Raw genomic sequence first — 20,021 nt, 5'->3', positions numbered from 1 at the left:
TGCAGTGCACCTGCTCGTTGCCCTCTCCAAATGTTGTTAGTCCTCCGCTACTGACTAGCAGATTGTTCTTTCTTTAAGTTTTGGGGCTGTGTCTCACAGCTACAATAAACTAAATATTTTCTCTATGGCAGTGGTGCGACAGCAGTGACTATTACCAAGACAATACGCTTGTTAAGGTGAAGACATATCTCGGGGGAGGAGCTATGTGACAAGCCAGAAATGGCACAACTAGCAGGGGTCTGATTGGCTGATCACAAGGGTGCTTCTGGGCAGCGAGTGAAATTTTCTGTGGATGCAGAACCGAGTGACGATGCAAGCGACGCGGGAATAACGCTTCGTGCAATGGCGCTGCTCGTTGCTTGCTGCCATTGCCTTCATATTCGCATGGGTGTTTGTGTACATGGAGCTCAGCCTAAATCAGTACAAACTGGAGAGAAACTGCCACTACAGTGCATCACATTGGAAATGTGCATGTGTCTATCCTGCATAGTACCCATGATGTAGTGTTACCAACAAAGTGTTCTTGAGGTGTAGAGATCTTGAAGTGTCATTATTAATGAGCTGATGCCCTGAGCTCAAGAAGAAAAAAAATGGGCCCCAGCCTGAATCAGGCTAGTCAAATTTCTAGTAAGACAGTCTAGCTGTTTGATGCCATTTAAAAGGTAAAGCTGCATGTCATTATCTCTCCCCTTTTTAAGACATTAATGTGATGCCTGACGTGGAGGCAATACAGGAATGGGTTTATACAAGTAGACAGAAAGGAAAAAAACGGGAAGAGAGGCAGGAAGAATGTGATCATTGTCTCTTGTACTGTAGTTCATCCCCAGAAAGGGCTTAGTGGGTACGGTACCATTTCATTCAGGTGACATGTACAACAGACATCAGTTGGAACCTCCAACTCAGTACTTCTGCCCAAGCACCCCTGCCAAATGTTACATAAGATCAAACAAAAGAAAATCACAGCTTTGAGAGGTACTGGTACAATAATCTAATGGCCTGGGTGTCTGGCACAAGTACTCCACACCATGCCACCTACCTATGTCATCCTCTTCTGTCAACACTTGCTGTAAATTTCTACCCGTGATGGCAACTGGTGGCACATCATTGCTAGGTCACTGGGATGAAGAATAGCATGTAGTCAAAGTAGATGATGCAGTTAGCAGAAACATTTATGCCTAGGTCATTCTGGCTACGTGGGCCCAGTGGGGTTGACACTTTCCTCGTGTATTTGTTGTGTTGGTTCAAAGGAAGTACTGATGTGCGATCACAAAAGGAAGTTGGTTATTGCCTATTTACTGCACAAAACTATTAGGCACAGTAATGAAAACATGCATTCAAAAATTTCTGCCAGAATCATGATCTCCCACATTAAAAAACACTTTGAAAGTATTGTCAAACTTCTCCAAAATTTTTCACATAGCTATTTGGCTCTTTTTCTAGGTGTCCTATTCAAGATGGATCACAATGGTTCAATGCCACGTCACATGAGCTACACTATTCGACAGAATGCATCATTCACTCCTACTACCAACCTGATGCGTAGCCGGTTCTGGTTTCCTGGTCCACGAAACTGGGGCTATGAGTATTACCAGTTTGGATTTGTGTGGCTACAGGTAAAAATAGTGTAACATCACTCTAAAACCGTGTATTGAGCCTTCTGAACCATAATGATTGAATGCTTCTAGTCATGTGTGCTAAGTTATAGTACAGTAGACTCTCATTTATTCAAACTGCAAGGGAAAAGGGATTTTTGTTTGAATTATCAGAAGTGCACCTTAATATGATCCAAAACTAAATGCAATTTGCTGTATCAATATTCGTGCACACAAATAGTATTTTGGATTTATTTCACTATACCAGTGGAGCTAAAAGCTTTAGCGCAGCATAAAATATGTGTGAAAGGCAGTGATAAGTTATTCAAGTGTGGTTGAAAAAAATTTATCAATAATGTACTGATTTCGCAATAGAGTAAAACTACATTAAGACCTCCAGGGACTGTAAAAAAAGTCCAAATTATGCGAAGCTAGAAAAGTCGAATGGCTGCAGGAAAAAAAAAAACTCACAGAAGCTGTTTCACACCGCAGCCGATTTAATTGATGAAAAAATAGGCAGTGGTAGGCTGCTCTTAAGTGAAAACTGCACGTCAGTGACAATCTTTCAAAATTCCGTCAAGATGTACTGCATGCCCACTGTCAGGAATATCAAAAAAGAACTGCTCCAAAATACCATATTTGCTCGCGTAATTTGCGCACTTTTCATCTTTAAATTAATGCTTCAAAAAAGGGGAGGCACAAATTATGGAAAAATTTTGTGAACACGTCCTAAAAAACTCTACAAAAAGGTCACAGCACGCAATACATACTGTATATTGTCGCCTATATGCCAACGACCCCCAACTCGTGCCTCTCAAAGCAGTAAACATGCTACCATACAATCATTAAGTCAGTAGTAACAGGCAAATAGTGATATTAGGTGATTAAGCGGCGTCCCCGCATGCGGCCCGGCTGAGTAGTGGCAAACCGAACAGCAAACGGTTCGGTAGTTTCAGATTCTGCTGTGCACGCAACTATTCGTCCAGGAAAGCGATTGCCAGCACGAGCGAGCTGGGTAAACGGCATACAGTTTGTACCCTCGCTACTCGTACCTTTCGCAACTGACACAATGACGCGGCTGCGCTGATCTTCCTAAGCCTACTTTCTCCGCGCGCACTTGCATGCATGCTGGTGGTCTGGCGCAGCAGGGAGCGTAAAATATGTGAGTAAAATATTTTTTTATATAAACTTGGGTAATAAATTAGAGGTGCGCAAATTACGTGAGTAAAAATGGCCTTTCTTCACAGAATAATGTAAAGAAATCGGCACAAAAATAGAGACGAAGGGCAATGGCAGGGACGCATATGATGCTAATTTCTTTACATTATTCAACACCAACTAGCCCAACAGCACGCCCTTCTGAACTCCTTCACAGGTGCGACACCGTAGTGGTGGAGCTTCCTCACATGCGGCGGTGTCTATGTAAGGAGGCTTCACCACACAACGAGCAGCTCGTGATGAGCGCGCATTATCGACGCGCAGGACCACGCGGCCAGATGCGAGGGGAATCCACATTTGGGGAGGAATGGCGAGACGCCTTCTAAAAGAAAAGACTAGCGACGCAGCACACCTAGGCTTGGCTCGCCTAAGCACAGCCAGCAGCCGCAATCATCATGGGCTAAAAGTGAACCTCAGAAAACGAAACTACGCAGTGATGGGGCGATTCCGATCGACACAGCCCCCATTTGAACCGTGTTTGAGTTAATTGGTTGGAAGGGACGAATTTCCAGCTCATGCAGCGCTGGAAACTTGGTATATTCGACTTTGATCGCCACTCTTTCGCGCGCCGAGAGCGGTGGAGCAAGAGAAAAAGTTTGAAATAACCAAATGCTAGCGAAAGCAGAGTACGAATTAAGTGGCTTTAAAATGCATTGAAAATATAGCCAGACAACCAAAACTTTCAGATTTGTTGGAATTAGCTGAAAGTACGAATTATCAAAGGTTGAACTATCGGGAGTCTACTGTAGTTGCAAAAAGCAAGAAAGCTTTTACTTGCCTAAACTAGTGTTGTACAGGATCCAACTTCCATCATCCGTTTACCTGTTTGTCAATTTGCCCTTACCCTCACCCTCTTCCATCCCATTTTAAGGTGATGCTTTATTGCAGTTTCTTATGCATGCAAGTGCTTAGTCAATCATCACTTTTTATTTCTTGATATGAAAACAAGCAAATAAGTGGATGCTTTTTTTAATTCACATTTAAACATTTTTGCAGAGAAACTAATGGTCTGATAAATACAGCAAATGAGTTCAAAATGTTTGCAAGAGAAAACAAAAACAAGCATTTGTTGTATACTTTCATGCATATGATGGCATGGCAAATTAACACATAAAAAGCCTGGCTGAATTACTTGAATGCAGTTTATTGATAGAAGCAAAGGAAAACTGCAAGTATTAAACATGTCTTAAACAATTCGAAATGTATATTGCTGGATGTATATTGCTGGCACTGATCAGTGAAGAATCTGAGCAACCTATACAAAAAAAGTTCTGAGAGCACCTAAGCAATGCTTATGATGTGTAAATGCAAAAGCATTACTTGTCGCTGAGTTGTTGTCGGGGGTTTGGGGTGTGAATGATGTTTCGCTGCAGCAGCTCACTTTGCACGTTTTGCTGCATTGCGATGGTCTTGTACTTCGTCAGCAGTGAACTGTTGTTTCTGACCACTCTTAGCTGTCTCGCCTGATGATATAGACACAAGCGATTCAACTGCGGCCGATGAAGACTCCATAAGCCGCGTTTACATGACTATGATGCGGCGCATCGTATTTCCTAGCATGTCTCACGTAGCCGGCACGCCACTGTTTACATGTACCACATCAAGTCTGTTGGGATGGTGACCCCTCGCCCAGTGCACGCGAGGGAGGGGTCCAGCTGCCCCCATCTTGAGCGTAGTCTGCTTTGTTATCCTGCTGAGGGGGTATTGTATAGCCACTACAGGGAAAAGGAGGGGTGCCTTCAAACATTTTTCTATTCACCGCAAAAGTTGACTTGCCTTTCTCGATCTACCCCTGCCTGGCGGATTAGCGCGGCACGCTTTCATTTGTGTAAACACTGCTATAGCTCTGCAACCTCACTTTCTGAAAGCTGAAGGTCAACTGAAGTTGGCAACGGAAACATTCCCTTTGTGTAATCTCTAACTGCAGGCTCCTCCTTGCTTCTTCCCTCTCCACAACGACAGGTTTAAACTTAATGCTTCTTCCTAACACCAGCTACGGCTGCAAGCTTCCTTTCTCTCTGTGTTGTGTTGTGTTTCGTCGAAGCAGTGAAGGAGAGTCGCATTCTGGAGTGTGAGGAGAAGTGTCCCCTCTCTTGCCTGGGCAGCGGTCGTGCCACTTGTGGTGGCCTATTGCCCTAGGAGGGGTGATGACGTCATTCGCGTGCCGCGTTTCTGGCACGCATGCCTGCCAAGGCTTTCTGATGATGATGGGGTTTTCGCACAACAAGCTGAGTAATGCTCTCGCATTCTCACATTAATAAAAAAAAGAACACAGATGGAGACAGACAATGTGACCTGGCAACATTTGTACATGAACAGGAACTGAAAAACAGGCATGTAAGCTCCCTTAAGGCAGGTTCACATGCAAGCAAATGAGCGATTGAGTGGTGCGTCACAGCGAAAATTTCCAATTTGTTGGTACCTCACCGCTCATCGCAGCAATGGCTCAAAACAGGTTTTTCCGCCGCATTGGCAGGATTCGCGAGCATTTTCGATTGCATGTGAAACAGGCTTCAGTGTTCTATAAATAGACGAAAGAAAGTCAGGGATGCTGCAGTTTTGCACAAAGCGTGGCCCTCAGTAAAAATGTACCATTGTGCAGCTGGTCATTTAAGAAAGTTGTTTCATAATGCCTTCAAGGTTTATGTATGGTTATTGTCTTTGTGGCCAGGAAGTAGTGCAGCATGAATTAAAGGCCTGTTTTATATTCTGTCCCTCGGTTCAGTCCCTCTTCTCAGTCCCTCTGCTCAAAATACAGAACCTCTGCTCACCCTTTTGGCTGGGTGGCTTGTGGAGTAGATATGGAGTAGATGAGAAAGGACGAATTTCAGCTGATCTGGAGAGAACACTTGTGGGCTTTCTGAATATAGGCAGAATTAAGAGATGAGTGATATGCACCCTGTTTGTGGCTAGTACATAGACAAGTATGTTTTGAAACTCAGCATTCCAATTAATGCTGCTGAGTTTCCAACAGTACACTTCCTGAGGCAGCCACACCCACAGTTGACACCTTTGTGCTGCCTTTGCCTGGAAGAAAGTTTCTCACTGTCATTTTGTATCTTTAGAATGGGTGGAATCCTTGCCTATTGATTAAGAGCACTTGATAATATGGACTGTTATTGTTTATGTTACTAATAATTATTGTTTTCCTCTGCTTTCTTGTAGGATATCCTTGAGCGTGCAATGGTGAATGTGTACGCTGGTCGAGATGTCACTGAGCCCGGCACCTATATCCACCAGTTCCCATATCCATGCTACATTCAGGATCAGTATGAATGCCTGACTTTTATTAATTAAAATAAAATTGCATGCATACTCCTTTGATTTTTTACTTAATTTTGCCTTTGTGTTTCAGGTTCCTGTTCATGATTGAACATGTTATGCCATTATGCATGGCTATTTCCTGGGTCTATTCTGTTGCAATGCTTGTTCAGAATGTCGTCTATGAGAAAGAGAAAAGACTGAAAGAAGTATGTGATTTCTTTTCAGTTTTGCACTTTGCTATCTACGCAATAATCATGCCCTTGCAGTTCTCATGAGCTGCTTGATATAAATGATGCTTAATGTAGTTTTTCCTCTATTTTTCTGTGTCAGTATGTTGACCTTTGTTCATATCGCTTTTTACTTCACAGGTGATGAAGACTATGGGCTTGAACAATGCAGTTCACTGGCTTGCCTGGTTCATCACAAGTTTTATTCAGATGACTATTACAGCAGCCGTCTTGACAGCTCTTCTTAAATATGGCCGTGTATTGACCTACAGCAACCCCTTGATTTTTTTCTTAGTCCTAGAGATATTTGTGATCGCCAACATTGCCTTTTCGTAAGTTATATTCTATTTTTCAAACTGTGACGATGGGAGGGGTGATTATTTTTGCGGTAATTTGGTAGCTAAGACAGTCTGTACATTATGTGGGCAGACAAACTAGTTTCTGTCTGGCTGTTGTTAAGAGAGGAACTCCTTGCATTATAGGTTGTTTAAATATAACGTGACATGGGTAATTTTTTGGTTTCTTTCTTATTTTAGGTGTTATAAAGTTAATGTTATCAATCCTATGTTCTTTCAATAACATTCATTATTTTTATCAGTGGAGGCTCAAGACAAAAGACCACCACTTGTATTTTAGCCCATATATCTGATGTACACATCTGCAAATAGAGAAAGCATATTAATAAATGAATTCGATAGCCTTCCATTAAAGTTGTGTAGAAAATAACTCTATGAAGATGTGAGCACAAGGCAGGTTTGAAGCTGTAAGCAGTGGCTGTATTAAAACTTCACCATTTTATTCTGTTGCACAGGAGGAAAAAACAGCCTTCCTTGGAAGCTATGTTTAGTGCTTGCTTTTAGTGGTGAATTCTGTGTTTTGTTCCACCAACATAGAACTGAATATTTAGCAGCTAACTGAAGCAAATTGTCGTCATCATTAATGCGTACTCATAAAGTTTTCAAACTATTCCAGTAGGCTTTGTTTGAGAGGAATGTAGCAAGACCTTGTAAACCTGTTCAGTTTATCAGAAGTGCAGTTTTACCAGAGTTCCTGGAATGTAAGGTCATGCACAGGCATATGGGCTCATTTTGTAAACCGGGAATGAGACAGGTATAAATGAGCAAGAGTTTCAGAAAAACTTGAGTAAGCAGTCTTGAAGAAAAGTACTTTCAGGAACTGTCAACCATTCAAGTTATGGGTACTGTCTTCTGTGACAACAGCTGTTGTCAGGTGGGACAGCATTTGCTGTAGACTGCTTACAGCCTTTATAGTCCTCAAAATAAACTCTTATTGTGCTTGAAAAGCAGAGTGCACAATGTGTTTACTTGTGGGTTATATACAAAGTAACCTGTAATTAATCATTGGTTGCCATGGTTAAAGACAACAGTGCATGCAAAACTGTTCAGCTTTGCTCTTGTGACACTGCAAGAGTCTGCAGAAGTTTAACAGTTCATGTTGAGCAGATTTTTTTTTGCATATGTCTATAGGAAACCAAGAAATGTTCCCCAAACAGTCCAGCTTATCAGAATATTCGCCCTAACACAGTTCATATCAAATGGAGTCCACTGTATTGTGCTGTCCTGTTTGCTGCACAGTTGCTATAAACCTGATGCACTGTGCAGCTACTGCCAGTCCATCTGTTAAGCCAAACTGGCTTTTATGCCATGTTAAACTTAGTCGATTAAGCACCTTATTGGTAGGCCGAAGAATCACAACTTTCTTTAGTTTTTTTTTCATTAGTGCATTTACTAAGCAAAATCTTGATGATACAAATGCAACAGGATTTCAGAAATTTTTTATATAATATTAAATTTGTATCAGAAAAACAACAAATTTTGTGTGTTGCATGAAAATTACTATGTTTATGCAAGCTGATTTAAGGCTGGAAAAGTCTCACTTGACCTTAGTTTTCTGCAAGGTCAGTTGCAGAGGATTTTGGAAGCTGTAAAACTGGGCTGATATGTTTTCCTGAATGTTTCGGTTGCTTGCTAAGCTAAACCTGCATGCATGTACGTATCGATTCGGGTTGACATAACAGTCACTAGGGGGGGGGTGGGGGGGGGCTGTCGGAGCAGCTGAAAAAGAAACAAAAATAACATTACCCTGACAGCACCACCAGGGCTGACATAGCAGTGAGAATGCTTCCACTGCTCAAAGCTCATGAGCATGTACTGATGAAACAAGACACAACAGGCATTGTCTGTTACCACACTGAGGTAGTGGAATTTGCCATTGAAAATGGCAAAGTCTCGCTTCCTGAAAATTTTAGTAAAAATGAATGTAGCTCAGTGCTCTATTCACCCATCATTCACATCATTTTAATTATCTGTCTCAGTGCTTGACAGATGTGGATATATGCTGCATGTGATAACTTCTGCCCTCCTTGAGTACCACTCCATTACGCAACATATCTAAAGGCCAGATTTATGTATGTCAGTCAGCGTGACCAATATCGGTTGAATCACTCTTTGTGTCAACTAACGACTTCAGGAATATAAAAGTACTTTCTCAGGCTCGAATTTTTTTCACATGTCTTCTCATTAAAACACATGCAGATACAAATCATTTTCCAAGACTCTCATCTTGATTAGGCGTGAAGATCAGCCAACACACGAAATTACTCAAGCTCATCAAAGCATCATACAAAAGGAAAACTATATCAGCCATCTGTCAGTTGCTTTACAGTCTGCAGAACTTGAATAACTCATCTGATTATGATGACACAACCAAGGTTTTTTTTGTGTGATATTGTCATTATTTCTTCCTACTGTATTTTAGAACTTGGAATCAAAGTCCTTCCAGTTACGAGTCAGCGCATCTCCTGTCAACTTCTTTTCTTGCTTCCTGCATTCTGTTTGCACCATTTTTTTTTTTTAATGAGTCCTCTCCGTTAAGCATTAGTACTCTGATAGTTTGAAGTGCTTTGTGTCCTGTTTTTTTTTTTTGCTCGAGAAGTGCTGGAAGGTTTAGAAATTCCTGTCTTCCTATTGACAGATTTTTGGTGAGCGTTTTGTACTCCAAGGCCAAGCTTGCAGCTGCCTGTGCAGGCATCATCTATTTTCTTACCTATGTGCCCTACATGTACATAGCAGTGAGGGAAGAAGCAGCCCACAACAACATACCTGCTTGGTTAAAAAGCCTTGCGGTGAGTTCGGCCATCGTACTGTTGTCCTGACTGTATGGGTAGGCGCTTAGCACTGACGGCATGAATGTTACTGTGCACATAGATGTCTTTGCAAAAAAAAAAAAAAGCCTAAGCAGTATTTAACAAAATTTCACTTCTTAAGTGAAGTACCGAGATGGCCCTGGCTTCCATACAATGTAAATGTTCTCCTTTGACTGAATGTAACTCCTACTTATTTTGAAAATTCAGTTCAGTGTTCTTATAATGTCTTTGTTTTGGTTTAAACTGAACAGTCCAACCCCTGCATATAGTGTTCATTTGGCTGCTTTGCTTAAAGCCACAATGTACTTTCTGTTATACAAATTTTCCAATGACAAGTCCTCGTGTTAGTTTTTAGAATGTTAGCCTCAAGTAAGCAGAAAATTTGGCTTCTGCTTCTGCTTCTCATCATTTGGCTGGCTAATTGTGTTTCAGAGTGGTAGTTCGAATACAGTCAGCACATTGATTTGCTTTTTGTTGTGAGGTAATTAACACCTCTTTTGTTCTTTTCGAAGTGGTCTTTGATGCTTGGTATTCAGTTGCAGTTGTAAAACTCATCTATTTTTTTTTTTTTATAGTAGTACTAGCCCACCAGCTAAATCTAGATTTGTCTGAAACAATGCAAACATCCTTCATGGAAAAAAACTATTTGAACAAGTCAGTACGAGGACTGAAAGGTGAAATGTTTAATTTGTCTGTGATAGCTTCTTAGTAGTGATGGCTTAGAAGATTTCAAATAGTAGTTGCCAAGTGACTCAAATCACGGAGTGGTGATAAACGTGTGCAAGAAGTTTAAGAAACATTTAGTATGGCGATGTGAGGAAAATGGAATGAGCCCCAGATCAGAGAGATGAGCAGGAGGAGAAAAAAATCTGTGTCATATCGCTGAAATACTTAACAGACAGATTTTTTTTTCTAACTGATTCTAATTTGTTTACATCCACAAGCTTATAGGGATTCCAAATGGTGCAGCCATACTCTAGGATTGGGCAGATCAGGGTTTTGTATGTAATTAACTTGATACCAAGTGGAGCAATACGCAAAGTGCAGTGCGAGTATCTGAGCCTTTAGAGAGCTTTGTTATGGGCATGTTAAGTTTTATTAATGGCATATTGCCTTTCATACACACTTTCTTAGAGGTCACATTTTCTTTTTTTTTTTTGGTCGACACTTGACATGGTTATTATTTTTTGACGGAGATGTACTCATTTTTATTCTTTGCAGTCTCTACTTTCCACAACTGCTTTTGGCTTGGGTGCCAAATATTTCGCCTTCTATGAAGAAGTTGGAGTCGGAGTGCAGTGGGCAAACATAGGCATTTCACCTCTTGAAGATGATACCTTTAGTCTGGCTCACGTGGCTCTTATGATGTTGATTGATGCCTTCATCTATTCCCTGCTTGTCTGGTACATTGAAAATGTGCATCCAGGTTAGAGGCTCCTTCTTGGTACCTGCAAAACTTATCTTTTAGCCCTGAGGTTGTTTTGGGGTCTAGTGGATGATTCAGGTTCACATTTATTCTGTCATCAAATATACTCTCCTTCTAGCTTACAGACCTAAGCTATGGACTGCTTCTACTATTTTGCTCTTGCAGGCAGATTCAGTATTTTTGAGAGGATTGCAGATCTTTGGTACAAATAAACTGTTATCTACACTGCTATCTCCAGTTACATCACTTAACTTATTGTTACATAGCTTGAAATGTAATACAGTTAAGCAGTATGCTTGCGGCATAAAGAAAAGTATTATTTAAAATTTGCATCCATTTCAAATTCTGATTACTGCTTCACATTGTCTCCCAGGTTCATATGGCCTTCCAAGGCCATGGTATTTCCCAGTGACACACAGCTACTGGTTTGGTGGTGGTAGACATGACCTTGAGTATGGGCCCCTGCGGTCATTTTGGCAGAAGCTGCTTCGGAAACATGCAACTCATTTGTCCGTAACTGAAGAAGAGCAAGCCTGCGCAATGGAAGGTCGAGCAGGTACTGTTTCTGTGGCGTTGCAGGCATGCTGAAACAGACTGTTCTTGATCAGGCCTCAAAGACATCTTGCTGCACGGCTACAAGTAGTAGCGATATGGCTTCAAGGCGCAGCGAGCATTAACTGCTTAAGCCAAACATTTGCATGAAAAGTTTCTGTTTGGTAAAGTTTCAGTCACTCTCCAAGTCCATGCTTTGCTGCATGGACTGATGAACTGGCTAGCATTTATTTTATTTATGCAAATCCCAATGTATCATTATGTAATGGTTTTTTATGCAACCTAATTGCTTAATTGTGTTTTTGTTTTCAGCTGACAATGGCTTTTTTGAGCCAGATCCATCTGAGCTACCACTTGGTGTTTGCATTGACAACCTTGTGAAGGTAAACATTGGTTAAGTTAGCCTTAAATTTTTATTAGAAGAGCCAAAACATTTGGCTGTGGTTTTATGCATTTTTTTATAGTTGAGTCAAATTGGTAAGGTTGAAACATGCTAGTCATGGCTAACATTTAGTCCGCTGCACATGTATGTTCACATTTCTTGTCTTTACTGTTATTAATTGTCCCTTGAGCTTATTCTTTAACCCCAGCTTATAGCTATCTGAAAAGCTTTGTTATTCTGACCACTGTTCATACTGAAGGTATACACATTTCAATTTAGGGAGAGTTAGGCCACAGCCATTAATTTGTTTTCTTATTGTTCTATGACAAGTTTTCGATTATTGATTAAAGGAAAAGAGTGATAAGCCTTCATGGGCATCACCTTTGTGTAAAATAAACTTTGTAACGCTATAGTAGTATTTACGTGAAGCTTCAGTGCATATAAATACTATTACTTATTTCTAGTTGTAGATGCTGTGATATAGGCGTCGTACTAGTGGCAAAAGAGCTTTAATCAAGCATTGTTCTTTTTCTTTTTTCAGATCTACAAAGATGGGAAGAAACTTGCTGTGAACAAGCTCAGCTTAAATTTGTATGAGGGACAAATAACCTCCTTTTTGGGGCACAACGGTGCTGGAAAAACAACAACAATGTAACTACTCTTCTGAATTGGGTTTCTGAACTTGTTTGGAAGAATTGAAATTTTTTCCATTTTTTTTTTGCAAAAGTTTTCATGAATGACGTGTTTTGTTAAGCTGCAATATTTTTGCCAACCAAATGCTTAGTTTATAATAGCCAGTAATTATTACTTGTGGCAGTCAGATAAGCAGGTCCTTCTAGAAAAAAAAGATTGTCAATATTTTTAAATAATGTGTACCTTTACCATTGCGCACTAAAATACCTTTTTGCCTGTGATACATTTCTGACAATTATATATCAGGAGTAACAGAAGACATGCAGCCTGAACATGTTAAATATTTATGGCTATGATTCAAGCTATTCAGAATATTTGTATCGTTATAACAGTTTCTTTTAGCATGAAGTAAAATTTGTTTCTCGTTAATGCCTCAAGATAAAGAGTACCATGACATTTATGAGCATAGGAATTCTTTCAAGACTTTCACTTCCGGCTTGCATGGAGCAGTCAGTAGTATTGACTGCTTTATGGTTTGAATTTTGTGGAAGAGCTGGTGACGATAGAATTGGTTCTGTGTAAAATTAGGTCTGGATAAAATGTGCACCACTTTTATTTGCTTTAGAATTGAAAGATCATGAAGGCATGTTATTCTGTGAGGTGGAAATGGAAAAGAAACTATAAAGTAGAAATTTTTTGAAAAGCTTTGTGCCTTAGCAGACAGTATTAAGCCACTGTAATGATGATTTGAATACAGTCTAGCCCGGTTATAACGAAGTCGACGGGAATCGGAAATCACTTCGCTATATCCGCTATTTCGTAATATGCGGACTACGAAAAAAAATGCAAACATTGGCATACCGATTTATTGCCTCTGAAAAAAGTCGTCCAGCGTCCCCTGAACACGTTTCGCGAGTGCGGACTTCAGGATTGCGGCTTTCATACCATCCAACTGCGAACCAAAGATCTGGTTGAACTCTGGACTCCCGAGGTACATCCGTAGCGTGTCAACAGCTGCGATGGCCGCTGCGGAGGTGACCGGCTTAGGGGCACAACTAGCATCGTCGCATTCACTGTCGGAGGCGCTCTCTGCTCTCCGCCGCGATTGGCCAAGACGGCCGTTCTCTGCGACGTCATCGAAAAAAAAAATCGTCTCTGTCTTTTTTTACATTTTTCCCCTGCGCGGCATGCTCTACCGCTCTACGCCGTGACGCCGTTCAAGGACGGCGCAACACGAGACCGCCGTGCCATGCTATGCAGTGAAGCAACCTTTCGCTCCGCAGGAGAGCAGACGACGCCACGAAAGGACGCCGTCAGCCGAATTTTGCTCTTATTTTCGCGGAAAAAATCACCTCAAGGACGCAAAAATGTGTTGATTGGCAGATTATTTTTCGGTTGGTATTAAATCTCTTCGTTATATCCGCTGACGCGCTCTTATTTACTTCGTTAAAACCGGACCCAAAATGTATTGAAAATGCAAAAATGGGAATGGGAAATTGAAATCCCTTCGTTATAACCGCTATTTCGCTATAAGTGGCTTCATTATAAACGGGCTAGACTGTATCAGAAAGGGTCAGAAAGGTAGGAATGATCACATAGACTGAAAATAGAAACTCTGAACTGAGTGCTTCTGATATGGCTTAATTCCTACTTTGAATGTTCAGAGAAATGCATTGTGTTGGGAATCATGTTTGCACCACATATTGATTTTGTGGGGTCATTTTCGGGCAGCTGCATGAGTGAATGTATAAAATGCCGCCGCGGTGGCTCAGCGGTTATGGTGCTCGGCTGCTGACCCAAAAGACGCGGGTTCGATCCCGGCCGCGGCGGCTGGAATTTCTTTGGAGGAGAAATTCTAGAGGCCCGTGTACTGTGCGATGTCAGTGCACGTTAAAGAACCCCAGGTGGTCGAAATTTCCGGAGCCCTCCACTACGGCGTCTCTCATAGCCTTAGTTGCTTTGGGACGTTAAACCCCATAAACCAAACCAAACCAAACCGAATGTATAAAATCTGTCATCTTATCAGTAAAATTAACATTAAAATGTTCTGTTGACAGTTGGGATAAATAGATTACTTTTTATGCTAGACTAGTTGGAATAAAGAACAAGCATGTGTCCTTTCCAAAGTTCAAACTAACACCATCCTCACCCCACTAATGTGCTGCAGCTTTGGATGGCATGGCACAGTTCACTCTCCTAGCTGTCCAGAGATCAGGGCAGATACAGGACACATTCTGTACTCATGTAATGCTGCCATTTCCTCTCCTTATTTTCTTTGCTCTCTTCTCCTTCCTGGAATGCTTGGCGTCTCTCGGACTCGGTAGATGTACAACGGGCCTTAGCAGAGCAAACACTCTTTTTCACGGGGCCTTAGTATTGGCCTTAAAGTTCTTTCCTCCTCCTCTCGAAGGTTCCTCCTTTGAGCTTCAAACGTCTCAAATGGCCACCTTCGCCTTCAGAACCCTTCATGACAAAGGCACGACACTTATGCCATGTAGCTGCAGACCATGCAGATTTAATTGAAGGCTTTTGCAGTGCCCGTGTGGCAGCGGTTCTACACACAGCTCCAGACTCGGCTAACAAGACAAACCACTATGTGAAGAATGCAGAGACGAGTTCACAGCAAACCACAACCTATTTTTATGTACATAACTTGAAAAACTAAGAGAAAAAGTATTTCACATAGTTGTATGTCTAACGCATTTCATTCCCTTTCACCTAGCTTGCTTTGAGCAGAAAATGCAGTTTCAGATCCTACATGTGTGTCTTTAAGTTCCTAGAGAAAGGAAATGTTTGGAATAAGTTGTAACTTTTTGAAAACTTTCAATCCTTTAGCCCAACGGATTTTTTTTAACAGCATGTGTGGTGTATGGTAGCCTTAGCTTCCTTTGCACCCTAAAACCCAACACCACAGTCACAAGAACAAATGAGTTGTCCTCAACTTTAATAAAGTAAATACTTTTTAAATTGTAGTAATGAAATTCCGAAGTGCCCAACTGTTTATTTTGAAATATTCAGAAAGCCAGTGCACACTGTTTTGCAAGCTGTGCCAATAACTGATGGTAAGCTTTTGACTTACGTCTTCTGGAATGAAAATTTTCATTTACGACTACATACTTATATTTGCTTCATTAAGTATACAGTCAGCAAAAATATTTTCATCATGGATAAAGGTCTCATAGATACAAACAAGGTCAACTTATTATGTTGAACCCATCCCATTACTAAAGGGTCCACAGGTTCCACTCAACCCATTTGAAATTACCAATATGTTAATGAAATTCACTGTATTTAATGATTGAATTGATGCCAAATTGAAAGCTGCTTGAAACAAAAAAAAGAGATGTTACCATTTTTTTTTAATAGTGAAGAAGTAAATAAATGCACTCATTTCATAAAATACACCAAATTTTGCAGATGGGTTAACTGTAGCTTTCTTTATAAGGTATTGTCATTTTTGTGACTTGTTTTGAAATGCAATAAGTATTTCTAACCTTATGCATTTTTTACTGTGTGCAGAGGAGAAGGGCATGACTCCAGACCTTCTGTTTCCGCAGTTTAGTTTTTGCTGCTAGATTTTTTTTTTTTTGGTTAACATGTTGCAATGTGTTGCATTCTTTCAGGTCAATCCTTACAGGGCTTTTTCCGCCAACATCTGGCTATGCAACGATTTATGGACATGACATTCGAACAGAAATGGACCTTATTCGTCAAAGCATGGGCATGTGTCCTCAGCACAATGTGCTGTTCGATGAGTAAGTCTATAGTGCCATGGCTTTTGAAGTGTGTTGGTGCTGTCACATGTTAAAACCTTGCAGTGGTTGAGACTTCCTCAGATGTAGTATTCAGATGTAATTGTAGTAAACTTTGCAATGACACACTTTTTAAGACTTATAAAAGAAAATTTTTGGCTGTCAACATGTTGCTAGAATAAAATAAATGGGGATAACATGGCTTAACTGCCACAGCAATTACCTCATTGTTTCTTTCCAGGTTGACCGTAGAGGAACACTTGTGGTTTTATGCCCGTCTGAAGCACACTCCCGACAGTAATATTAAGGACGAGACAGAAAAGCAAGTGCCACCTACCTATTTTGAACTACTATTTCCTTTTGTTATTCATGTGTACATATTATCAAGTTAAGTTTTTTTGCAGTGGATACTTCATATTGTGAGCATTGCAAATGTAAATAAAATTTTTTTGCTTGAAAAGCCTGCCTATAAAAGTAGGCAATAATTCTGAAGACACATAAAAAATTTAGTCAGTGTGAGTTACTGCTGTAGTATATAGTTCACTAGTTGCCTGTTACAGTGCTAACAAAGCTATCAAATTGTTAAGAAAGGAATAGCATTGCAATAATATCATTTTCAGATTTTCATGAGGTCATTGGAAAACATAATTTATAGGCCAAGTATCAAGTGAAAGTGCTTGTAGTGTGCTTTGTGCTTGTTTCTATGTGCTCTGTTGTACTTTGTCCTTGTCTTGGTGTGCCGTATCAGTCTTTGCAGGGTCAAGTAACAGAATGTATTGGGTTTTTAGTGCACATGGATAAATCTCATTTAGTATTGGCATTATATTGTGCTAGCATCATGAAGTGTGTAGCTAACTTGTTATCAGACCCACATTCTGTTGTTGTCAGTAATCCTATAGGCTTATTTAAATTAATTTTCACTTAAGCTAAATTGGTTATACTTACACAGAACAAGTAAAGAAAGTAATTGTGGCTAAGCCACATAGAAGTCAGACTTGTTTTTTTATTTGTAGGCACTTAAAATGCACTTCAGCGGATGATGTATGCACCTAGTAATGGGCAGTGCACTTACTCTGCAAGGCAGATATGACTTGTATTTGACAATCTTCTTCGCTTGCTGCATGCCCCTTGTTTGGAAGTTGCATTTGAAAGTATCTGGTGTGTTTTTTGTCTCTGTCCCCATTGTTTTTGCATGGAACATTGCATACGAATTGCGTATATATTTGTACATTACGTTCAAGTTGGACATGCTGTTCAGTCTGGACCTGAGAAAGCAAGCTTAAAAGTGTTATCTTCATCCACCCATGCAATTCATGTACACTCTATGTATGTTCTGTCTAGAAAAGCATTTACATGTGTCTCCATTGACACTGCAACACTCTGCATCATAATCATGGCAGTTCCGTAGCAGACTGTGCAGCTAGAGAAATTTTGAAAGAAAGTTGATGGAAGCCGTAGTGTTCGATTATTGAGGACCAGATCTATGACCTCATCACCTCTCTTACTCTGTCTAGAAAACCAGTACTATTGCTATGTATTGACTTTTCTGGCAACTTATTTTGCTGCTATTGAGGCATAATGTAAAACTTGACAGCCACTTAATTTGTGCTGCCACATGGAGCATGAAGAAACATATGAATGACATGGAGTAGAACTGCATGAATATGAATGTATGGTTTTGCAGTGTTTAAGCTGTTACTTAAAAATATGCATGCCTTGTGCAGTTTCCTGATTTTAAAACAGTGATGCAAGTTATCACTTCCTGTGCAGGATTATCCAAGACCTGGGCTTACCACTGAAGCGCTTCAGCAAAGTGGATTGTCTCTCAGGTGGAATGAAGCGCAAGCTGTCTGTGGCTATAGCATTTGTTGGCGGCTCTCGTGTTGTAATTCTGGATGAGCCAACAGCAGGCGTGGACCCCTACTCTCGTCGTGCCATATGGGACCTTATCCTCAAGTACAAAAAAGGTGGGAAGGGCTTCTTCAAGCTGATGTGTGGTTTTTAAGTGTGGTGAAGTGTGGTTTGAATGATCTACTGAACAAGCCCGGACTCTGCTTATTTCAATGGAACTGCACTCTCAGAAACACAGCTAAAAGCTTCATATTGTTACAAGCAGGGATTCATTGATTCCAGAACAGGTGACTGAAGCCAGCTGAGTCTGCTCTCCGAGTTTTTGGCATGAGATGCCTCTATCTCATTCTGTTTGTCCCCTCCGTGGTTGGCATCACCTTTTCACGGACATCACACTGTCCCCTAAGGAGCCGAAGCCCACAGGGAAAGTTAAAAAGAGCCATGCTAATAGTAGGTCCGCTTCAGATGGGCAACATGAGTCACTTCAGTTTTCGCAGAGCGACGACCGCTTGCCATGAGGCGTGCTACACGATAATTGGCTAATTGGGCAGTGATGATGTAGGGTCCATCATAGTGGCACAGCAGCTCTTGGGACAAACTCCGCTTTCTGATAGGCTGCCACAACAAGACCAAATCACCAGGGCTGTAAGTGACGTGATGGCAGTGGACGTTGTAGTGCGTGGAGGTGAGAACACCAAGGTGGGCAAGGCACCGCTTGCTTTGGCGAGGCAGATAGTCTCGTTTATGGAGAGATCTTCATGAGGCTCAGCAGAAAATGGTAATATGGTATTAGGGATGCAGCGTTAGCATTGGAGGTGAGCATAAGAAAAGCATACAACAGCTGTATCTTTCCGGTACTCAGCTATGGGGCAGAAACGTGGAGGCTAACAAAAAGGGTTCAGCTTAAGTTAAGGACAGCGTAGCGAGCTATGGAAAGTAAAATTATAGATGTAACATTAAGAGACCGGAAGCAGGCAGAGTGGGGGAGGGAACAAACGCGTGTTAATGGCATACTAGTCGAAATCAAGAGGAAGAAATGGGCTTGGGCAGTGCATGTAATGCGAAGGCAAGATAACCGCTGGTCCTTAAGGGTGACGGAGTGGATTCCAAGAGAAGACAAGCGTAGCAGGGGGCGGCAGAAAATTAGGTAGGCGAATGAGATTAAGAGGTTTGCGGGGATACGGTGGCCGCAGCTGGCAAAGGACAGGGGTACTTGCAGAGACATGGGAGAGGCCTTTGCCCTGCAGTTAGCATAGTCAGGCTGGTGATGATGATGACTGTAAGCCTTTTTTAGGCTCATACAGGAGTGGGTCAAGTCACGTTTACATATCCACAGTTCTTAGTTCTGAAACAGGTTTGCATCCAGTGGTTTATCTTTCTTGTTTTAAAAACTGTAGCTGTTGGAAAAGACTTGGGTGGAGAAGGTACTTGGAATCATGAGGCACCTAATTTTGGGGTAAAATGGCGAACTTTTCGCACAAGAACTTTGTTGCAAATTGTACAAAATTACATTAGTTTGTTTCTTTTTTTTCACTCCTTTTACACTATGCGAATTGAAAGTGTACATTTTTCTGGTGCACCTTACAGGTTCTCAAGAGGCCTAAACAAATGTAACCACCAACTTTTGGAGTGGTTTTATGTAGACTGTAGTCCTGTGAACATGTGAAATTTTACATCTGTGTTCCTTCTATTGCAGAACGCACCATTTTGCTGTCTACTCACCACATGGATGAGGCGGATGTTTTAGGTGATCGTATAGCTGTCATTTCTCATGGACAGTTGCGATGTTGCGGCACATCACTGTTCCTAAAAAACAACCTTGGCAAGGGCTACCACCTTACTCTGGTGAAACAGCCTCCTCGGCACCTCTCTGGGGACCCTGTGGCAGGTAAGTCCAGATGGGCAAACTTGCGTGTGCTTCACTTCTCTAGAATTAAGGTGACACTAAGGGAAGAGCA

The 20,021-nt window shown here is 41.2% G+C and overlaps 1 protein-coding gene across 3 annotated transcripts in view; it reads left to right on the top strand.

Annotated features, from left to right (window-relative positions):
* Nucleotides 1-20,021, top strand: part of LOC149353069 (ATP-binding cassette sub-family A member 2-like) — a 120,076-nt gene that overhangs the window by 37,390 nt on the left and 62,665 nt on the right. For all 3 annotated transcript variants that reach the window (XM_089582277.1, XM_089582275.1, XM_089582276.1), the window contains 13 exons: nucleotides 1,441-1,613; nucleotides 5,976-6,079; nucleotides 6,166-6,280; nucleotides 6,443-6,633; nucleotides 9,296-9,446; nucleotides 10,689-10,893; nucleotides 11,267-11,449; nucleotides 11,758-11,828; nucleotides 12,369-12,478; nucleotides 16,084-16,215; nucleotides 16,454-16,534; nucleotides 17,983-18,179; nucleotides 19,760-19,951. In XM_089582277.1, the coding sequence (XP_089438403.1) occupies nucleotides 1,441-1,613; nucleotides 5,976-6,079; nucleotides 6,166-6,280; nucleotides 6,443-6,633; nucleotides 9,296-9,446; nucleotides 10,689-10,893; nucleotides 11,267-11,449; nucleotides 11,758-11,828; nucleotides 12,369-12,478; nucleotides 16,084-16,215; nucleotides 16,454-16,534; nucleotides 17,983-18,179; nucleotides 19,760-19,951 (1,905 nt within the window). The remainder of the gene's footprint in view (nucleotides 1-1,440; nucleotides 1,614-5,975; nucleotides 6,080-6,165; nucleotides 6,281-6,442; nucleotides 6,634-9,295; nucleotides 9,447-10,688; nucleotides 10,894-11,266; nucleotides 11,450-11,757; nucleotides 11,829-12,368; nucleotides 12,479-16,083; nucleotides 16,216-16,453; nucleotides 16,535-17,982; nucleotides 18,180-19,759; nucleotides 19,952-20,021) is intronic.

Source organism: Amblyomma mixtum, chromosome 3 (genome assembly GCF_055824585.1).
Source record: "Amblyomma mixtum isolate Tamu chromosome 3, ASM5582458v1, whole genome shotgun sequence".
Taxonomy (NCBI): domain Eukaryota; kingdom Metazoa; phylum Arthropoda; class Arachnida; order Ixodida; family Ixodidae; genus Amblyomma; species Amblyomma mixtum.
Note: the sequence above shows the minus strand (reverse complement) of the source record. Positions and strands in the feature narration are given on the sequence as shown.